At 36.5% G+C, this 20,271-nt stretch overlaps 1 protein-coding gene across 7 annotated transcripts in view; it reads left to right on the top strand.

Annotated features, from left to right (window-relative positions):
• Positions 1 to 20,271, top strand: part of MTHFD2L (methylenetetrahydrofolate dehydrogenase (NADP+ dependent) 2 like) — a 147,701-nt gene that overhangs the window by 74,271 nt on the left and 53,159 nt on the right. The window contains exon 7 of one of the 7 annotated variants that reach the window (XM_060148038.1): positions 6,692 to 7,280. The exons of the other annotated variants lie outside the window; for them this stretch is intronic. Within the exon in view, the coding sequence (XP_060004021.1) occupies positions 6,692 to 6,813 (122 nt within the window). The 3' untranslated portion in view covers positions 6,814 to 7,280. Of the gene's footprint in view, positions 1 to 6,691; positions 7,281 to 20,271 lie in introns of those variants that run through there. 7 annotated transcript variants of the gene reach the window in all.

Here is a 20,271-nt window from a genome sequence, read left to right as displayed (position 1 = left end):
TAGTGATCTCTTGGTTATTTAGTAACGTATTGTTTAGCCTCCATGTGTTTGTGTTTTTCATGTTTTTTTCCCTATAATTGATTTCTAATCTCATAGCGTAGTGGTCAGAAAAGATGCTTGATATGATTTCAATTTTCTTAAATTTACTGAGGCTTGATTTGTAACCCAAGATGTGATCTATCCTGGAGAATGTTCCATGTGCACTTTAGAGAAAGTGTAATCTGCTGTTATGGGGTGGAATGTCGTATAAATATCAATTAAATCTATGTGGTCTATTGTGTCATTTAAAGCTTGTGTTTCCTTATTAATTTTCTGTTTGGATGGTCTGTCCATTGGTGTAAGTGAGGTGTTAAAGTCCCCCACTATTATTGTGTTACTGTCGATTTCCTCTTTTAGAGCTGTTAGCAGTTGCCTTATGTATTGAGGTACTTCTATGTTGGGTGCATACATATTTAAAATTGTTATATCTTCTTCTTGGATTGATCCCTTGATCATTATGTAGTGTCCTTCCTTGTCTCTTGTAACATTCTTTATTGGAAAGTCTATTTTATCTGATATGAGTATTGCTACTCCAGCTTTATTTTGATTTCCTTTTGCATGGAATATCTTTTTCCATCCCCTCACTTTCAGTCTGTATGTGTCCCTAGGTCTGAAGTGGGTCTCTTGTAGACAGCATACATATGGTCTTGTTTTTGTCTCCATTCGTCAAGCCTGTGTCTTTTGGTTACAGCATTTAATCCATTCACATTTAATGTAATTATTGATATGTATGTTCCTATGACCATTTTCTTAATTGTTTTGGGTTTGTTTTTGTAGGTCCTTTTCTTGTCTTGTGTTTCCCACTTAGAGAAGTTCCTTACATTTGTTGTAGAGCTGGTTTGATGGTGCTGAAATCTCTTAGCTTTTGCTTGTCTCTAAAGCTTTTGATTTCTCCATCGAATGTGAATGAGATCCTTGCTGCATAGAGTAATCTTGGTTGTAGGTTCTTCCCTTTCATCACTTTAAGTATATCATGGCTCTCCCTTCTGGCTTGTAGAGTTTCTGCTGAGAAATCAGCTGTTAACCTTATGGGAGTTCCCTTGTAAGTTATTTGTAGTTTTTCCCTTGCTGCTTTCAATAAGTTTTCTTTGTCTTTAATTTTTGCCAATTTGATTACTATGTGTCTCAGCATGTTTCTCCTTGGGTTTATCCTGTATGGGACTCTCTGTGCTTCCTGGACTTGGGTGGCTCTTTACTTTCCCATGTTAGGGAAGTTTTCGACTATAATCTCTTCATATATTTTCTCAGGTCCTTTCTCTCTGTCTTCTCCTTCTGGAACCCCTATAATGCGAATGTGGTTGCGTTTAATGTTGTCCCAGAGGTCTCTTAGGCTGTCTTCATTTCTTTTCATTCTTTTTTCTTTATTCTGTTCCACAGCAGTGAATTCCACCATTCTGTCTTCCAGGTCACTTATCCGTTCTTCTGCCTCAGTTATTCTGCTATTGATTCCTTCTTGTGTAGTTTGCATTTCAGTTATTGTATTGTTCATCTCTGTTTGTTCTTTAATTGTTCTAGATCTTTGATAAACATTTCTTGCATCTTCTCGATCTTTGCTTCCATTCATTTTCCGAAGTGCTGGTTCATCTTCACTATCGTTATTCTGAATTCTTTTTCTGGAAGATTGCCTATGTCCTTTTCATTTAGTTGTTTTTCTGAGGTTCTGTCTTGTTCTTTCATCTGATACATAGCCCTCTGCCTTTTCATCTTGTCTATGTTTCTGTGAATGTGGTTTTTGTTCCACAGGCTGCAAGATTGTAGTTCTTCCTGCTTCTGCTGTCTGCCCTCTGCTGACTTCTTTTTAGAAACACTTGGATTCACACACCCGTCTCAGTATTTGGTGAGTAGAGAGGAATTTGAGTGGTCATCCTTGTTCATCTCTAACTTTAGACAGAATGAAATTTACACTGTCTTTAAAAGGTGCTACTTGACTTCAATGTTACCAACTTGTAAGGACTATTTCACAATTGACCTTAGTTCCCATTTATCAATTATAACATTGAATGAATATTTTCTTTTAGTGGGGAAAAATCCCTCAGTGTACATTCATGCTCATGTTATTTTCTTTGACAAGAAATGACAAATGGGTGATTAAAATCCTCTTTCAAGAACCAATGACATTTTTTTGTGACTAAATCAAACCTTAGGTCCCAAGTATGCATGCAAATACTATCATCATCCTTGAGTTCCTCCTGTAGACTCATTGTGTGTTCCTTTGTAAAGGCCTATATCAGCACTGAATACAAGGTGTTAAAAATAAGACAGGGAAAAGAAAAAGGACGATAAAGGAAGAGAAGGGAAAGGAAGGACCAAGGCTATATAAAATGAACAGAAAATGAGTCAGGAGGTACTCAGGCCCCTAGGGGTAGAGACAGCATGGAGGCTCTGTACAGCAGCCATCCTGCTCAGAGTATCCTTTTACCACCAGAGTGCGCCAGTCAGGTGTGTAGCTACTTCAGACAGCCAGTTGGCTGCACACCATCCTAATCCTGACCTGGAAGACATTTTGAACAAAAGTAGTGCAGACAGGTCTTGCTCCCATCTTGTATTCTAGCTCTAAAGCCTCTAACTAGATACAAAGGTATTCTGAATGCTGGAGGACAGCCCTGCACAAAGCCCTGCTGTCATGCTGAAGAAATACATATTTGGATAATGGGAAATTTCAGGGTAGAAAATTGAGAATTTATAAGAAATAACTGAAGATTGCTACATTTCCACTTCCTTAATAATCACCTGGAGAATTTAAGCGTAAAATACGTAAAGGTAAATTACAGTGAAATTATATAGAAAGCAGGAGTTAATGTAAAAAAGGAATTCTATATAACTGGACAATAGGAATGACATATTACTAAAATGATCACATCGTGCATTATGTGTGGGAAATAACAAATACAATTAGCAGTGGGTATTAAAGAAGGAGAAAGAGGGGGCTTCCCTGGCGGCGCAGTGGTTGGGAGTCTGCCTGCCAATGGAGGGGACGCGGGTTCGTTCCCCGGTCCGGGAGGATCCCGTGTGTCGTGGAACGGCTGGGCCCGTGAGCCATGGCCGCTGAGCCTGCGCGTCTGGAGCCTGTGCTTCGCCACGGGAGAGGCCACAGCAGTGACAGGCCCGCGTAACGCAAAAAAAAAAAAAAAAAAAAAGGAGGAGATGGCGATCTAATGGCAGAGGTAGCTGGAACAGGGAGGGCTGGATCATTGTCATAACTAGGATGTCAGCATATATGGAAGCAGTCCCATCTAGAAGTCAGGAAGAGTAGAGGAGGAGCAGTGCGTGATGTATCAGAAAGATTAATGATGTCTGACAGATGACAGTACAGAATGTAATGACGAAATCTCAGAATGGGCTTGAAGAAGAAAGATGTAAAAGAGGAAATCATTGTGTGAAGATCCTGGGGCATTAATAAAATTAACTTATATTAATATTAATCTCACCCCTTCAGTTTCTCAAATTCCCAGAGTCCTATGCTTATAGATTTAACTATGTATCACTTAATTTTTAAGCATCTACTTTCAAAAATTGGGCTTATTTAGAAGCTTGAATCTGAAAATCAGATTATCAAACTGTATTTAGAAATAAGGAGCTTCAAGTCTCTACTTATAGCTACTTCTGAGTTCACAGAGAGCATGAATCTGTTTCTAGGACATTTTCCTGTATCACGGTTATAGCACTTAACACCTGTTTATGGTTGTTGGTCACCTTCACTAGATTATAGCAGGAGCAGGACTGTTTGTTTTGTTTTAGCTTTTTTTCTAAGCCAAGTGCTTAGAACAACATCTGACACACAGTGGGTGCTCAATAAATGTGCGCTGTATTCATTTTGAGATTACAACTGGAGCAAGGATTTCTTCAAATTGATATAAACTTAGACGATAAATTTTTAAGAATAATTTTATAAAGATGGAATCATTCGTCTGAGATATTGGTTGATTCACTTAGTGACAGCATTATTTTTATGACTACTAAGCATACCTACTTTGTCATTGTAAAGTAAATTGATAAAGCCATAAAAGTGAAAGATTTATTTATAAAAGAATAGTTCTTATCATTAAGTGGATGAATGGACTGATTTGATTTGGAAGATTAAGAAATTATGAGCAGGATGAAGAAAGTAAAGAGACTATTATAGACATCTAAAATATAGTAAGAAAGGGGAAAGGTGGGGGGAGGGATAAATTAGGAGGTTGGAATTAACATATATACACTACTATATATGAAATAGGTAATCAACAAGGACCTACTGTATAGCACAGAGAACTCTACTCAATACTCTGCAATAACCTATATGGGAAAAGAATCTGAAAAAAATATATATATATATAAAACTGAATCACTTTGCTGTACACCTGGAACTAACACGACATTGGAAATCAACTATACTCCAATATAAAATAAAAATTAAAAAAATAAAATAGGGGAAGGCTAAATTGGCTTTGTGTAAGGCTAGGGGTAAAGCAGGGGAAACTAGCCAGAATAAGGCACTAATTCTGAGAGTGTGGTGGAAGACCTTTGGTTGGCCTATATCTCATGCTTCCAGGAAACTGGGGGAAATCTTCAGTTTGTAAAACTTCTAGGAATCTTGATTATCCAGGCAGGATAGGCACTTTTTTCCCAGACATTGTCCAAAGGACCCTCCACCCATCTGAGTAAACTCTGTGGAATTGGCTTCATTCAGAAGATAAGCTGCTGAGTCAATGCCACTAGCATATTAACTTCTGAATGCAGAATGTCATAGTGATAGGTGATGTTTTGTCCACTAAGCTCTCCCTACCAGCATGATGAATGAACCTTCACAATCATAACTGAAGCGTCTCTATTGCAACACTTTTAATGATAGACATTGTAATATAAAACAGGATAAATGGGTAATTCAGTAATGTGGGATATTCATACTTACTTGTCATAAAATGCAAGGTGACCAACCGACTTCTTTTCACTGCTTCTCCCATCACATTATCAAGTTTTAGACACACTCCCATTACACATCATCCTACTCGGAGTTTTCCCTCTGATCAATTTCCTCCTCTTGGAGCCAGGTTAGTAATTTTCAGGATGCCAGGACACTGAGAAGTTCCAAGGGGCGGGGCGTGGAAATACTCAACTCCACCATAGGCAGCTCACGCAACTCGGGAGTGGAACTTGCTCACTTACAGCCCTGGGTGCTTCCTGAGTGGATGCCAGCACATTTCATGGTCTCACTAAAGCTATTGTTCCTCCCATATCCTATTTCTCATTCTCCATCTTCTCACCTTTAGCCTCTGCTTCTCCATTTAGAATTCCTTCCTGCCTTCCCAAATTTGTCATTTATCTTACTTTTGTCAATTATTTTCAATGGTATAGAGTAGTGTGAAAGCACAGGCCTTGCTAGAGTAAGAATTCCAGAATTTAACTCCCAGTTTTGCCACTTGCTAATCGTATAACCTTGTCAAGTTATCCCATCTCTCTGAGCCTCAATCTCTTCAGTGTGAAAAATATGATAACCTCTAGCAATAGTGTTGTTAAGCCAGCCAGTTTGTGTAAAGAACATAGCACAGTGACTCGCAAATTACAAATACTCAATAAATGTTATATGCTAATTTTTATATGCTAGTCCTTCTCAGGCCATTACATATATATATATGAACAATAATTTAGAAATAATAAATCAGTTCATTATTAAGCTACAACTTTTTTTTTTGCGGTACACGGGGCTCTCACTGTCGTGGCCTCTCCCGTTGTGGAGCACAGGCTCTGGACGCGCAGGCTCAGCGGCCATGGCTCACGGGCCCGGCCGCTCCGCGGCATGTGGGATCTTCCCGGACCGGGGCACGAACCCGTGTCCCCTGCATTGGCAGACAGACTCTCAACCACTGTGCCACCAGGGAAGCCCTAAGCTACAACTTTTATATAACTAAATCAATGTACTTTTTGGTTACTTTTGATACTAATATAGTATCAATGTTTACTAGTCATCATAAATGTAAATAAATTAATCTAAGATGTGACTTATGCATGAGACCAACTTCATAAAAGCTTTATTTTCACTTAAGATTTGTGGCTTCTCATGATACCATGAGCCTTTGCTCATAGCTGTGTACTCTGTTGTCCCTGGATGAGTCCCTTGTTGCCTCTCTCTCTTTTGGAAGTCTGACTTTGCAAGGAGCTGGGGGAGGTGGAGGCACTTCGGCTAAGGGGTTTGTTATCTCAGGCCTTTACCCACCCTCCCAGTCTCCCTCTCTCTCCTTCTGCCTCCTCCCCGTCCCCACTCCAGTCCCCACAATCCATCCCCAATTGAGATACCACATAGGCAAAGCCTCCCTGGTCTACAATAAGTAAGCTTCATCAATGTATAAGAGGGTGCTTGCTTATTGATTTTTTCCCTTGATGTCAGTAACATATCCCTAAGGTAAAAACCTAGGAAGCATGGACAATAAGAGGGGAAAGACCCATAATCCCAGCCAAAGCCAACGACAGCTAACAATTTGCTGTTTGGCCTTCCGCTATTTTGTATTCGTATGGAAATCTAAATATTTACAATAGTTCTTTCACCTGGTGTTACAGTTTGTATTTTATGGCTCTGCACTGTGTTTTCTCATAAAATGCATTATTCTAAAACATGATTTCTTTCTTTCTTTTTGGCTGCGTTGGGTCTTCGTTGCTGCGAATGGGTTTTCTCTAGTTGCGGCAAGCAGAGGCTACTCTTCATTGTGGTGCGCAGGCTTCTCATTGTGGTGGCTTGTCTTGTTGCGGAGCATGGGCTCTAGACTCACGGGCTCAGTAGTTGTGGCTCACAGGCTCTAGAGCACAGGCTCAGTAGTTGTGGCACACGGGCTTAGCTGCTCCGCGGCATGTGGGATCTTCCCGGATGAGGGCTCAAACCCATGTCCCCTGCATTGGCAGGCAGATTCTTAACCACTGCATCACCAGGGAAGTCCCCAAAACATGATTTCTAATGACTCCATAGTATTCTATATGATGAGCATACTGTAATTTATTTATTCAGCTCTTGATTGTTGGACTTTTAGATTGTTCCCAGTTTTTTACTATTATGAATATTGCAGTAAACAACTGTAGTCATCTTTGTAAATACCTAAGATTATTTGCAAAAGGAACCTTTAATATTTATTATATTGGAGTTAAGTTTTTTCTTTGCTTATGAATGGTTACTTGTATTCTCAAAACCAAAATTAACATTTAAACCTTTGTGAATAACAACAGCAGTATATGTGTATATAGTATTCATATATGTGTATATAATATTTCATGCCTTACATGTGTATAATTAAACAGCTTTAACATATACAAAATTGATATATGAGTATCATTTGTAACCCATTCGCTAGGCCTGTTATTATTACAAATAGGTACACTATGAGGCTTTAAGGATACACATACAAGAAGATGGTATTCTGTGGGGTAAAGAGAAAGGGACTAGAATATGAGGCAGGGTATTGTAGTAGAAGAAGCTTGCCTTTAAAGTAAGGAGGATCTGGGTTCAATTTCAGTTTTAACCTTAAAAATCAGATTTAACTCTCTGGACTTCATTTTCAACTATTATAAAATGGAGGTAATAATACTAGTGGTATAGTCTGCTATAAGAATTAAGTGCCTAGCACATGATTGGTACTAAATGAATGTAGTTTCTCTTCCCTTCAGTTTGTCATGTTATGACTCTATGACCAATACTACAGTATGCTTTAAATGAAAATATACAAAAATTTATCATCTAGCACTAAAGGGCTTATTTAAGTTGCTGGTACCTTGATATATATGCTGTGAAAGGTGTATATAAACTTTTACTCTTATATTTTTCCTTGACCCATGTTATCCTAATCAAAAACATTCCCCCCAGAATGAGCATCTGGAAGCATCCCAAGGTTTAATTTCTTTTTCTTCATTTACTTGAGACCCATATATATATATATTTCAGCTTGTTATAATTGCATGGACTTATGCAATCTTTCATCTCCAAGTGTTTTCATTTGATAGTATCAGTACATGATAAGCAGAGACTGATTTTTTTTCTTTGGAGATTCTTTTCTTACACATATATATACTTCCTAATTTTCATGAATAAGTGTCCATAGCAGTGTCCGAAAGAACTTCTTAGGTAAAGAGCAATTAAATCAAAGACCTTTCTTTATTATGAAGAAATACAGATTTCCTTTGAACCGTGTTTTATATTGTTAAATGATATGTTGTTTATACTTAATTTTACTTGGTTACATATATGTATATCACAAAGGGGAAAGGCCCTTTCAGGAAATGTCTCTGGCCATTGTTATTATTACTCTGTTATGTTTTTATGGCCAAGTCTTTAAGAAATTTATATTGTGAAATATTTAAAATATGCCTAAAAATAGCAAGAAAACAATGTTAACACCTGTACAACCATCAACCAGATTTGTTAGATCTGAATATTATGTATTCTACGTGCTGTACATTTCAATTCTACGTGCTGTACATTTCTGCAACTTGTTCTGATTAGCATTACGTTTTGGAGATTTGCTCATGTAAATACATGTAGCACTAGTTGTATAATACACAGTTGACTACGTATCCATTTTCTGTTGATGGATATGAATGTTATTTCCAATTTATTGCTATTATAAACAGTGCTGTAGTATAGAAGTCTGTACACATTTCCTTGGGTTCATTCATTTTTTGAACAGATACTAATTTTGCCACTACATATATTAGGGCCTACATCAGGTTCTGGAAAACAAAGATACATAAATTATAGTTTCAGCTCTTGGGAAATTTAGAGCCTAGCAGGGGAGAAAGAAGTACAAACAAATTAGGGTAATACAGTTCACTGACATAGTGTTAGAGGTTTGTGTGTGTAGATATATATATGTCTGGCTATCTATCATCTAGGAAGAGAGAAACAGAGACAATACAGAGAGAAGAGAGAGAGGCAGAGTCCAAGAGAGACAGAGACAGAAAGAGACAGACAGAGACAGAGAGAAAGAGCCACTGAGGAGGAGTGACAGCTGTGTTTCACTGACTCTGAAGATGAAATGATTGAGTGGATCCCATCCCACAGAATGAACAGAAACTCCCTGGGAAAAATGAAAGGAAAGAGGACTTTTGGTAGATTAAAGCTATAAAACACTATGCATATATCAAAAATTTTTTAACTATTTCAAAATGATAGATGCCTGTCTGTGAGTGGTGAAAAATGAATTTGAGCATCTGAGAAGGACCAGACAGCAAAATAAATGAAAAGATTTGGATTTTATCCTGTAGGTTATGGGTAACCTTTAAATAGTTGTAAACGTTGGAATAACATGATAATATTTAAATTTTAGAACGGTTACTCTGGTAGCCCCTGGGCAAGGATGAGACTGGAAGTAGCATTGATGTGGTTCTAAAACTAATACAGGAATAGTTGAAAATCAAACAGAGAAACAGAAAGTAGACTAGAAAGACTTTCTGGCTTTGGATCCTGGGCAGATGGTGTTACCAGTAACAAGGAAGAGCATACAGAAAGGAAGCAAGGTTTGGGGGGTGGGGGAAGAAGATGAGAGGGTGGGAGGTGATGATGAATCCCATTTGAACTTGTTAAATTTGAAACACTCATGGTATATTCAGATGGAGAAGTCCAGTAGAGGATTGAGATATATGGATTTGTGAGGGAGAAAGCTCTAATCTGGAGTGATAGGTTTGGAAGTCATTAGCATCAATGGTACCGGACACTGAGGCATGGATAGAACCATGAGAGTGAGTTTGTTTATACAAAACAATTGTTCATACAATCAATGCCATTCGCCTCCTCTTTTATTATTTTGTTACACTTCAAAATTCACAATGTGGTGCTTGAGAGGACTTTTCTACTTTAAATAAAGGTACCCAATATTGTCCCATGTAAGCATGATGTATTTAAATTTTACATAATATTAAGGTATATTTTATGCCTCACATGAGTGTTGTTAAATAGCTTTTTTAAGAATGAAGCTGTGTGGATTGAGCAGTCCTGTCATGTCTGACGCTTATTGGTTGGTGTAAGTTCCATATGTTTCCTTTTTGCCTCTGCGTAACCAGTGCTAATGAAGGATGGCCTATTCTTGCTGCAGGATTCACTTTGAATAATTGTATAGGAAAAATATTGTGGATTTTTTCCTGAAGCTTTGCTGTTTCATATTTGTTGTTCCCTTGTAACTCCACTCTTTATCATCTTTGAAAGTACTTTTTGAGTAACATGAGAAAACATCTTTGGGAAAACAAAATACACCATATAGTAGAGGCAAAATTATGCTCTAAAAATAGAATGATTGTCTTAACTTCATAAATGTTGAATTTTTCCACATATAAACTTAAGCATCATTAATAAATGTTTCTCACAGCTTGTATTTTCTGTTTGAGCTTGTGTTTCTAGTATGTGCCTAGTGGACTTGTCATGATCATCCTTTATCCTTTAATGCATTTGATTTCCATTATATGGCTTGGCTAGGTTTCCCAGTTGACTTGCTTTTTCCGGCCTCAATTCTCACAGACTATTGTATCTTCATATAATTTTTTTCACCGGAGAGCCTGGTTATAGTAACCATGTATTTCTCATGCTTATTATATAATTATTTTAATGCTTTGTAAAATGAGAACAAATTATTTTTTCAGTTCTTTATGGTCTGATTTCTGAGGCTGGGCTGCTTAATTTTTGCTTGAACCATCTATTGACTTAAATTCATTCTTGCTTTTTAAAAACTAGGACCTGAAACAAAAGTTCTACATACTTTGGATATGCTCTATAGTTTTTCCTGGCCATTTAGGCTATTTTTTTCCTGGTCATCCAGTCTATTTTTTTCTATTTATTATTACCCCTATGCTGTCTATTCAACTCTCTGGAGGGTCTGGTCAAGGCAGACATGGGTATGACATTCAGAGTCTACATGCTAGTAGGGATTAAAAGCCCTCTACCCCTCTGTTAGCAAATTATTCTCTCTGCACTAAAACCCAATAGGTTCTAGGGTATCTAATCCATATTGAATAAAGAGTGGTACCTAAAGCCATGATATTTTCCTTGGTTATCAGCAGATAATTTAAAATCTACTCTACAGCTTCTGTGCCCTTTTGAATATGTCCCTTGAATATTATGACTCACTTCAACAAGTGACTCCAATAAATGCTATCTGGACTACACTGAAGAGGAGGTTTAAGGCATTTTCTTTTTACCATGCCTTCAATGGACTTACCTCTTTCTAGTTTATTAATTTTTTAGTAGCCCTTACTTTATATGAGACTGTATCAAGTCATTGTTTATAGCTGTAACAAAGCTGTTTAACATGACACATGTAAGGCACAAAATACGCCTTAATATTATGTAAAATTTAAATACATGATGCTAACATGGGGTGACAGTGGGTGCCCTTATTTAAAGTAGTAAAGTCTTCTTTCAAGCATCACATCGCAAATTTTGAAGTGTAACAAGATAGTGACAGAGGAAAAGGAGAATGGCAATACAGAGGACCTAGATGAGATATGTGATGAGTAAAGAACAGTATGGATTGCAAGTGGGACAGCACTGAAGGTGACCACATTAGGGGATAGTATTGATGTTACTCCTACTGCATTGTGACCTCCAGTGGCCAGAGGACAATGTCTTATTTATCGTTGTATTTCTTGTACCTCGTGAAGAACCTTACACTGGAAACTAGAAAACTCACTGTTAAATGAATAAACTTCCTTCTTTAGAAGTCAGGTGCTTATCTTGGTTTAAGGTTTTTTCCTAAAACTTGAAAAAAGCTTTCATCGGGGCAGATGATCTCTTCAGGATCCATTCAAACTTAGATTCTCCTTAACACCTTATTTAGGGCTGTTCCACTTCCCGAAAGCTTAATATAGCATTGCATCAACACCATTGACTCTGAGCTTACAGGTGCAGAATTCAAAGGTAAGGTAGGGAGAAGGCAGAGAAACGGCTGAGAGGTGATGACTGTCCTCAGTGAAAGAATGAGAAAATACCATTGCTTTACTTTCTCGTGTGGGTAGCAGTATGAGCCCTTCGGTGAAGTCATCATTCCTGCGGTACATTCAGATTTGTGGTATTGATGAATGTCTCTCCCAAATGTGTGATGACTGGCAGAAAGTGAAATTATTTCATTAGAGCTAGAGTCAGTCATTACTAGTTGTGGCTTTGCAATAACACCGCACATCTAATTAAAATTCAGGAAGCTATTTTTTTAAAAAAATTCAGGAATGAAATATCACACATCAACGCTTGTGTAATAATCTATACAGAGGTGGTGTTTGAAATAGGCTATGGAGAATCTGACTGTGCACCTAGCTACCTGCTTTAGGTGTGGCTTTGGTTCTGAAGGAGGGCAACGAGAAGGAAGGAATCACTGTGTTGCCGTAGATCTCCTCGGGCAGGTTTCTGTGAAAGTCCTTTCTTCTCACCCACGTATATATTCAGAGAAATGTTTCAGGCTCTGGCTCTCCATCTTTCACCTAAGTGCGTTTCCTCCGTTTCCTCCCTAATTTATTTCTGATTTGGTTACTTAATAATTGATTATTTTAGAATGACGTACCTTTGTTACAAAACTTGAGCATTAATAAGTAACTATGCATGGGTCTGGGCTTTATGACTGTGGTTGGAACAAATTTAAATAAGTCATAGGTCTTCTCTAAGTGTGCAGATTGCAGCCAGTCTGCTCTTAGTATCTTCCTAATTTGTGACCTTTCAATCAAGATAGAAATCAATATCAGGGATCACATATTACGTTGCAAAAAAAGGGCAGTTGTATTTCCATCATGTTTCTGTTGTATGTGTCTCATAATTCATACTTACAGTTATTTTAAAGATAGGCAGGAAGACTTCTTGTCTCTGTAAAACACACACACACAAAAACCAAAGGGCACATAACATACATCTTTCACAGGATACTTAGGATAGTCATAAAAATAATGTGATACACCATGTCAGAATGAATGAGAATTCCTCTTTGTACATTAAGAGTGACGTAAGTTCTTTTAGGTCATTAAGATGTCACCCCAAATTTACTTTTTTTTTGAATAAAAAACTACTTGAAGGAGTTTCCCCCTCTTCTGCTTTACGATACATTTTCTGACTTTTTAGTGGAAGCTCTGTATGGCTTGAAAAGAACTTAGGAAATGGCATTAGTTTACTGTGGGCATTAGATGAGATCGTAAGCCTGAGTACATTTCCTCAAACACAAATAAATAGACTTTAAAACTTGTTTCAGATATAAGCTTGTGAACAGACATTATCTTAGGTCTCAAAATACTACATCCAGGAGTTTATCCTAAAGAGCAATACAAGGAGGCTTTCAGAGAAATATTCAGAGATCTCCATCACAGATTTATTTATCATAGCAAAAAGTTGGAAACAGCCTAAACATCCAACAACATGGGAATATTTGATAAATGATGGTGTAGCTATAAGAAGGAATTCTTACGACCAATTATGTTTTGAAAAATAATTATATTAGGTTATAGACATGCTAGAAATCTAAATAAAACCACACACACACACATTGACAACAGAAAATAAAGATGAAAAAATACAACTTGAGAAGAGTTGTTACCTCAGGCTAATGGCTAATAGGTGATAGATAAATATTGATTCTTTATCTTTCTCTGATTTCTCCAAATAAATTCTTCAAGATGTACTGATTTCACAATTATAAAATGAAATAAAAAATATTAAGATGATCCATTCCCAGTCTGTGGCAAGATTCTGCCTGTGGTCCACGTTGTCTTCTGGGACTGTTAACCTTTTAAGGTAGAAGAGCGTGGGAGTGGTGTACTAAGCTGAAATGGCTTGTCTCCTGCAAAGTACCAAGAGTGCTAATTAAATGACTCTTCTTGGGAGAAAAGAAGAAATGAAAAGACATGTGAATTAAATGGATAATTAAATTATATGGGATATAAATTATATCTCAATGAAGCTTATCAAAACAGATGGAAAACTGAAAGGCCTAGGGATGCTGAAATTGAGGGCAATTTTGGCTTTTAAATTAATTTAGTAGAAAGAAGTAGAAAGAAGTCATCTAGTTTTCAATTAGCACCAAGAGGAAGGAGTGGGGCAAGAATATGAGGGAAAGAGGTAGGAAAGGAAAACCTGTACCTGCTCTTATTTGGGTTCCTTTTTTCTACCTTTGCCATTCTGTCTTGAATGTTCCTTGCTGCTGAAGGTCTTTCCTCTTGCCTCAAGCCCCTAGAGCTATCCAGATGTCATTAATACCTCATTCTACTATAGTCAGTCACAGACAAAGCCAGATTTTAACTGAAGCAAGCTTTGCGATGAATAGAGGCACAGTCATTTTTTGCCCCTGTGTTATTTTAAACCTTAGAAAAACCTATTTAGTTTCAAATTTATCTGCTTCATCTCCAGCACTAGCTAGTCCTTGACATTTCTGAAAAAAAGCATGTATAGGGACATTAAGTTTTCTTCTATGTGATTAAATAATTAATACCTTCTTATTTTTGAGTATCATGGCACATTATTATTGGGGTTTTTTTGCAGAATACAAAAATCAATGCACATTACCAATTTTATTTCTATGTATTAGCATGGAAAATCTGAAATAAAATCAGAAAGCAATTTCATTTCCAGTAACACCAATAAAGAATAAAATGCTTATGAATAAATCTAACAAAATAACGATATAACTTGTATTAAATTAAAGAAGACCAACATAAATGGGAAAATATCCTATAGTCATAAATCAGAAGACTTAACATTGTTAAGATGGAAACACTATCCAAACTGTTATACAGATTCAATGCAATTCTTATCACTATTGCAGTTGCCTTTTTTGTAGACCTTGACAAGTTTATCTTAAAATTCATATAGAAATGCAGCAAACCCGGAATTGCCAAAACTATCTTAGAACAAAAAGAAAGTTGGAGGACTTACAACTCATGATTTCAAAACTTACTACAGAACTATGGTATCCATAGTACTATAGTTTATGTGGTACAAGCATAAAGATAGGGGTGTGTGTGTGTGTATATGTGTGTGTGTGTGTGTATTTCCCTCAGTGGAATAGAATTGAGAGTTTAAAAATGAGCCTTTACATTTATAGTCAATTGATTTTGAAGAAATGTACTAAGATAATTCAATAGGGAAAGAACAGTGTTTTTGAAAAATTTTACTTGGACAAGCAGATATCCACATACAAGTAAATAAAATTGGATCCCTTCCTCACATCATATAGAGAAACTAAATTAAAATGCATTAAACACCTAAATGTATTAGCTGAAACAATAACTCTTAGAAGAAAAGAGAGGTATTAAATAATTAAATAATTATTACCTTCTTATATTTGAGTATCATGGGACATTATTTTTTTTTACCATTTTATTTTTTGTTTTCACACACACACACTGTATTTCATTTTTACAAGAGATAAATAAACTGACACCAAGCATTGTAAATGGATGACCACAACAAAAGCAACAATGATTGCAATTACCAAACACGAAACACACTTATACTATGTCATGATATTGACATTCAGTCCTCCACTGTAACAGCTTCTTTACTTTGCAGTGAAAATTGATTTGTATATTTTTTGCCTCTGAGTCCTTGTGGGATTTTTTTTTATTCAAACAGAAAGTCACAAAAATTATAATCATCCTCATCAGTTCACTCAGTCCCATGTAATTAATTCTTTTTTTCATCTTGATCTTTTGTTAGCACTTTTATGAATTCATCAGTTTTCCATTAGAGTTCTGAAAATGCTTCTTCATTCAGTTCAGCAGTATAGTCAGTTACCAGAAAGCTGTACTTGTCAGAGTCTTTTCCATGAATTCCTTGAAGATGAAACCCTTTTATAGGAACATTTTTGCAAAAGCATCAGAGTACACCCAGAACTGTCTGTAAATGACAAAAGACTTAAAAATGACCATGGTTAAAGATTTGATGAAAGTTCATAATAATGCAGTTGACAAGGAAATTTAGTTATTTCTGAGATATACATTTTAAAGTAATAATTAGAATTATGACTTATAACATTATACCAGAACATATAAGATTTTTAGAAATTTCATGTAATGTCTGAAACATTTATATTAACATATTTCCATACAAATAACCCAAAGGAAGTTTAGTATTAGTTGTTTTGTTTGTTTGTTTGTTTGTTTGTACTGCAGGTTCTTATCAGTCATCAATTTTATACACATCAGTGTATACATGTCAGTCCCAATCGCCCAATTCAGCACACCACCATCCCCACCCCACCGCGGTTTTATGGAACATTATTTTTTAAAACATAGTGGTTGTTATCAAGCAGATTTGAAAATAATCTTTGAATAGAGAGTTTCAGTATAGAATTTTCATCATTTTATTTAAATATTAGTGTTCATAATGTTTATCTATTATGGTAATAAGGGCTAATAGTTGTTGAGCATTTCTGAAACATCATCTTATTTAAATCTCACAACACCCTTATGAGGTTAGTAAGTTTATTATCCTTACATTATAGATGCAAAAAGTTGAGGCTTATAGTGAATTGATTTGCCTTGGTCATATAATGAAGTAGCTGAACCAGCGCTTGGAACCCTGTCTTATACTAAAGCCCCTGATCTTGATTCTTCATTCTGCTTTTGGCTGTTGTTGCCATAATTTTGGAAAGTGGGGATGTGCTTTTATTTTCCTTGTTTATTTGTTTTTTCTTAAGTGCCAGTGTTATAATAATTGAAGGAGCAGGCATCAAGCATGCATAACTGTTTCTCAAGAATTTACAGCTATGTTGGTCACACTCCACATTTTATTAGTAACACTTTTTAATAGAACCCAAGGGGCATATTTAAGGAAGACAAAAAACAAGCATGAGTTTAAATTTGCAAAGCTTCCAGAGTTATATCTACACTTCTGTAACTCTCTGCCAATTAAGAATATTTCCCATTCATATATTCAAATAGCAAAAAACTTGGCATTTTCCTTATTTGAGTAGAGTATTGCTACATCTTTATTCCAGTTCTGCTTTTACAAAACAGCCTGCCATATGTGTCCCATTCATCATGCATGGCAGTGCTAAAGAGCGTAATCTCATAGAGTGAGGCTGACATTCTTTAGGAATCAATAATCTGTTGAGGGGGCAAAAATTATCCCTTCATCTCCATTTCTTTTTGTCATAGACCCATATTTGTTTCTAGCAAAATAAGTGCTCCAACTGGAGAAGTTTTAACTCCTTTTACATTTTTTGTGTGTTTTCATGGCCAAGGAATTAATTTAGAACTCAAATCAAAATCTTTTTTTACCTATTGTTTATTCTTATATATTCATCAAATGTTCTCTCATCATCCAATGTGCCTCATTAGGGATTCTGGCCTGTAAACTCTACATGGAAAATGGTTGGTGCACCACTAATCCTAGAATAATTATGTAAGGGAAAGGCTCCCCTCCCCTCCCCTGACCAAACAGACAAAAATAATGCCTCACTGATTATGACATTGCTTTCCTGGAATCAGCTGGAGGTCATAGTCACATAACAATAGCGGCTAAAACAGGTAAAACTGGGGCAATTTTGGTTTATTTATATGTGGTCCTTTAAGCTATATTTGTTTTTTACCCTAAACAAATAACTAGGGATATTCACAAAATAAATTGAATTGCTAAAATTGCCAAAAGGAAGTTAACAATGACATTTATCTAAAGATATTTAATTATACCTTGACTTTTTTGAAAAAAAAAGTTTGAAGCAACTTATAAAGAAAGCAACGTATATAAAGAAAGACATTTAAGTTACCTAGGAATAAGGTCACTTATGGTAACTTAATGTCATTAAAGCTATATACAACACAATATTCATATTGTGTTTGAGATTTCAGTTAGAAAACTAAGAAACCAAAGGCAATTGTCATTCATCAAATGCTACTGTATGCCAAGCACCATGCTCTGTGCTTTCATCTACTTAATTTTATTTTTACAAGAAATTTAGGGCTTCGGGAAGTGTCATTGTGTTTATTTTTATAAATGTGGAATATAATCTTACCATTAGTGTAAGAACACACAGTTTATAATTGTCAAGGTGGAGATCTGTTTGCCTCCAAAGCCCAGGTTCTTTCCAATGACTCAGACTGCATGCTTGTGCAGACCAAGTGACAAACCTGATTACCCTACTGGGTAACTACTAGTTCCTAATGGAGAAGCTTTCTCAAATCCCTTTGTGTGGATTTTCTTCATTTTTTTATAACAAGCATTGGATTTTTTTTTTTTTTGGTATTTAGTTTTATTATTTAGTTTCATTTGTTTGTTTTTAATAAGCTTTTTTTTTTTTTAACCTCAAAAACTTATTCCCTTGATTTCCTGCCTTTCATCTCAAGCCTCTTCAGAGTTCCATGCTCTGGATAGTTTTAATGTTTCCAAATGAATATGAATGTGTTGCCCTTAATTTTGTGGTCCTTGCATCACAGATAATGATATAAACAACTAGTTATTCTCCCAAAACAAAGCTGGTAGGCAAGGTAACAGACCCACCCATTAAATCCCTAAGAGAACAGAGAGTTTTTTTCGTTCTTTCAAGGTGCCCATTCTTTCCTGACTTTGGCTTGCATACTGACCCCATCTATGGTAGTGGACTCTGTAAGGTTTGGCTCCAAACATTGTTTAATAACATTAATGTTATGCTTTATGGAGGACCAAACTTAGAACTAACACCATTTCGGTTTGTTGATAGGTGTGACAGAACAATCTTCTTGTTACTATTTGTCCCAACTGTTGTCATGGGATGATTATATGCTAAGGTTGTGACACTCTCTGTTTGTGGAGGGTGGGGTCTCAAGTGACAAATGAAATCATTCATTATATTCATCACCACAGTCATCCCAATGTGCTGGAAAGTGGCATGACCCTCAGATCAGAAAGGTGAATGGGGTGGAAAAATCTTTGCTTGGCGCTAAAGACAGATCCTTCTGTTGGGCTTGAAGGAAATGGATCAGAGTGCCCACTCGTCTGTTTTTGTCAGTGGGAAGGAAAATATGAAAGCAAAGACTGGTAGCAGGTACAAAAGGCACCCAGGCGAGTTGTGGTGGACTTGTACTAGATGTGTGAGCTAGGCTATAGTTTGATTTCAAGCAAACTTAGAATTTTGCAAAAGCAGTGTCCCCACCGTGAGCTTGACAGTTGCCAAATACTTAATGTTTTTTCTCATGAGAGCAGTGGTGATATTAATGAATAGGATTTTTTAATACTGTAAAATGATATGTCACGACATTTGGAAGATCTGTCCTCCCCACAGGTACTTCTTTCATGCCCATCCCTCCACATCATTGGGTACACCCAGCCATAGTGTTTCCAAGAATTGAATGTAATATAAAACTAGATGTTTCTGACCTTTTCAGTGGAGAAACCAAGTTTCAAAATTCAGGATACACCTGAACTGGAATGTTAATCAATTGAAATTGAATCAGCCTTTCTCTTCTCCTAAGTGAATAGTGGGAAATAAAATGTTTTGTATATCATTTGACAATATGGCAAAACGTTTTTTAAATTAATAAACATAGTTATTCTAGAAAATAAGGTAGGTCTCTGTAGAGTAGAATAAGGATATTCCGCTAAAAGAAAAAAGCAATGAGGAACAAATAAAATTCAGAACAGTCTGAAGCTGTGAAGTAGCCCACGGGTAGGAGAGGGCTGAGACTCAGGTGAATGCTTGGAAAAAAGTGCTGGCATCTTTATGCCCACACAAGTTGTGCACATAGCTCAGGATCACATCTGCACAGCTTGAGTAAAACTGGGTTCAGGGAAAGGTGCCACCTGCTTTCTACTCTCCTGGCTGAGCTTAGAACAGCAGTACCTCCTGCCATGTAGCTTGGGGTTCCTGCAGCACAGCTTGTACAGTTATGGGAGTCTGGATCTGTGCCTTAGCAGGAACAAATCTGGAAGTGGATCTGTGAAGAGTGCAACCCTGAGTGCCAGGCCTGCTCTGGAGCCAGACCACCAGCAGAGCCTGTGTTGAGGCCACCACAAACTTGCTGTAAGAGACCAGGATGCTCTAGGAGGAGATATCTTGTGGAAAATGACTATACAATCACTTAACAAAAGACAAACAACAAACTTAGTAAACAGAAAAGCTGACTAAGGAAAATAAGCATACTAGTACAACCAGAAAGGACTTTTTAAAAAGTTATTTTGATTTCATTAGCAAGATGAAGACGGGATTACAACCATGAGAGAAGAATGAAATTTTAAAAACAAGAAAAAGGGGGTTATGCAGCAAGAACAGATAATTATGAAAAATAATTAATTAGAAACATTATAGATGAAGAATTGTTATTGAAATTAAAAAAATA

This window comes from Lagenorhynchus albirostris, chromosome 4 (assembly GCF_949774975.1).
Source record: "Lagenorhynchus albirostris chromosome 4, mLagAlb1.1, whole genome shotgun sequence".
Lineage (NCBI taxonomy): Eukaryota > Metazoa > Chordata > Mammalia > Artiodactyla > Delphinidae > Lagenorhynchus > Lagenorhynchus albirostris.
Note: the sequence above shows the minus strand (reverse complement) of the source record. Positions and strands in the feature narration are given on the sequence as shown.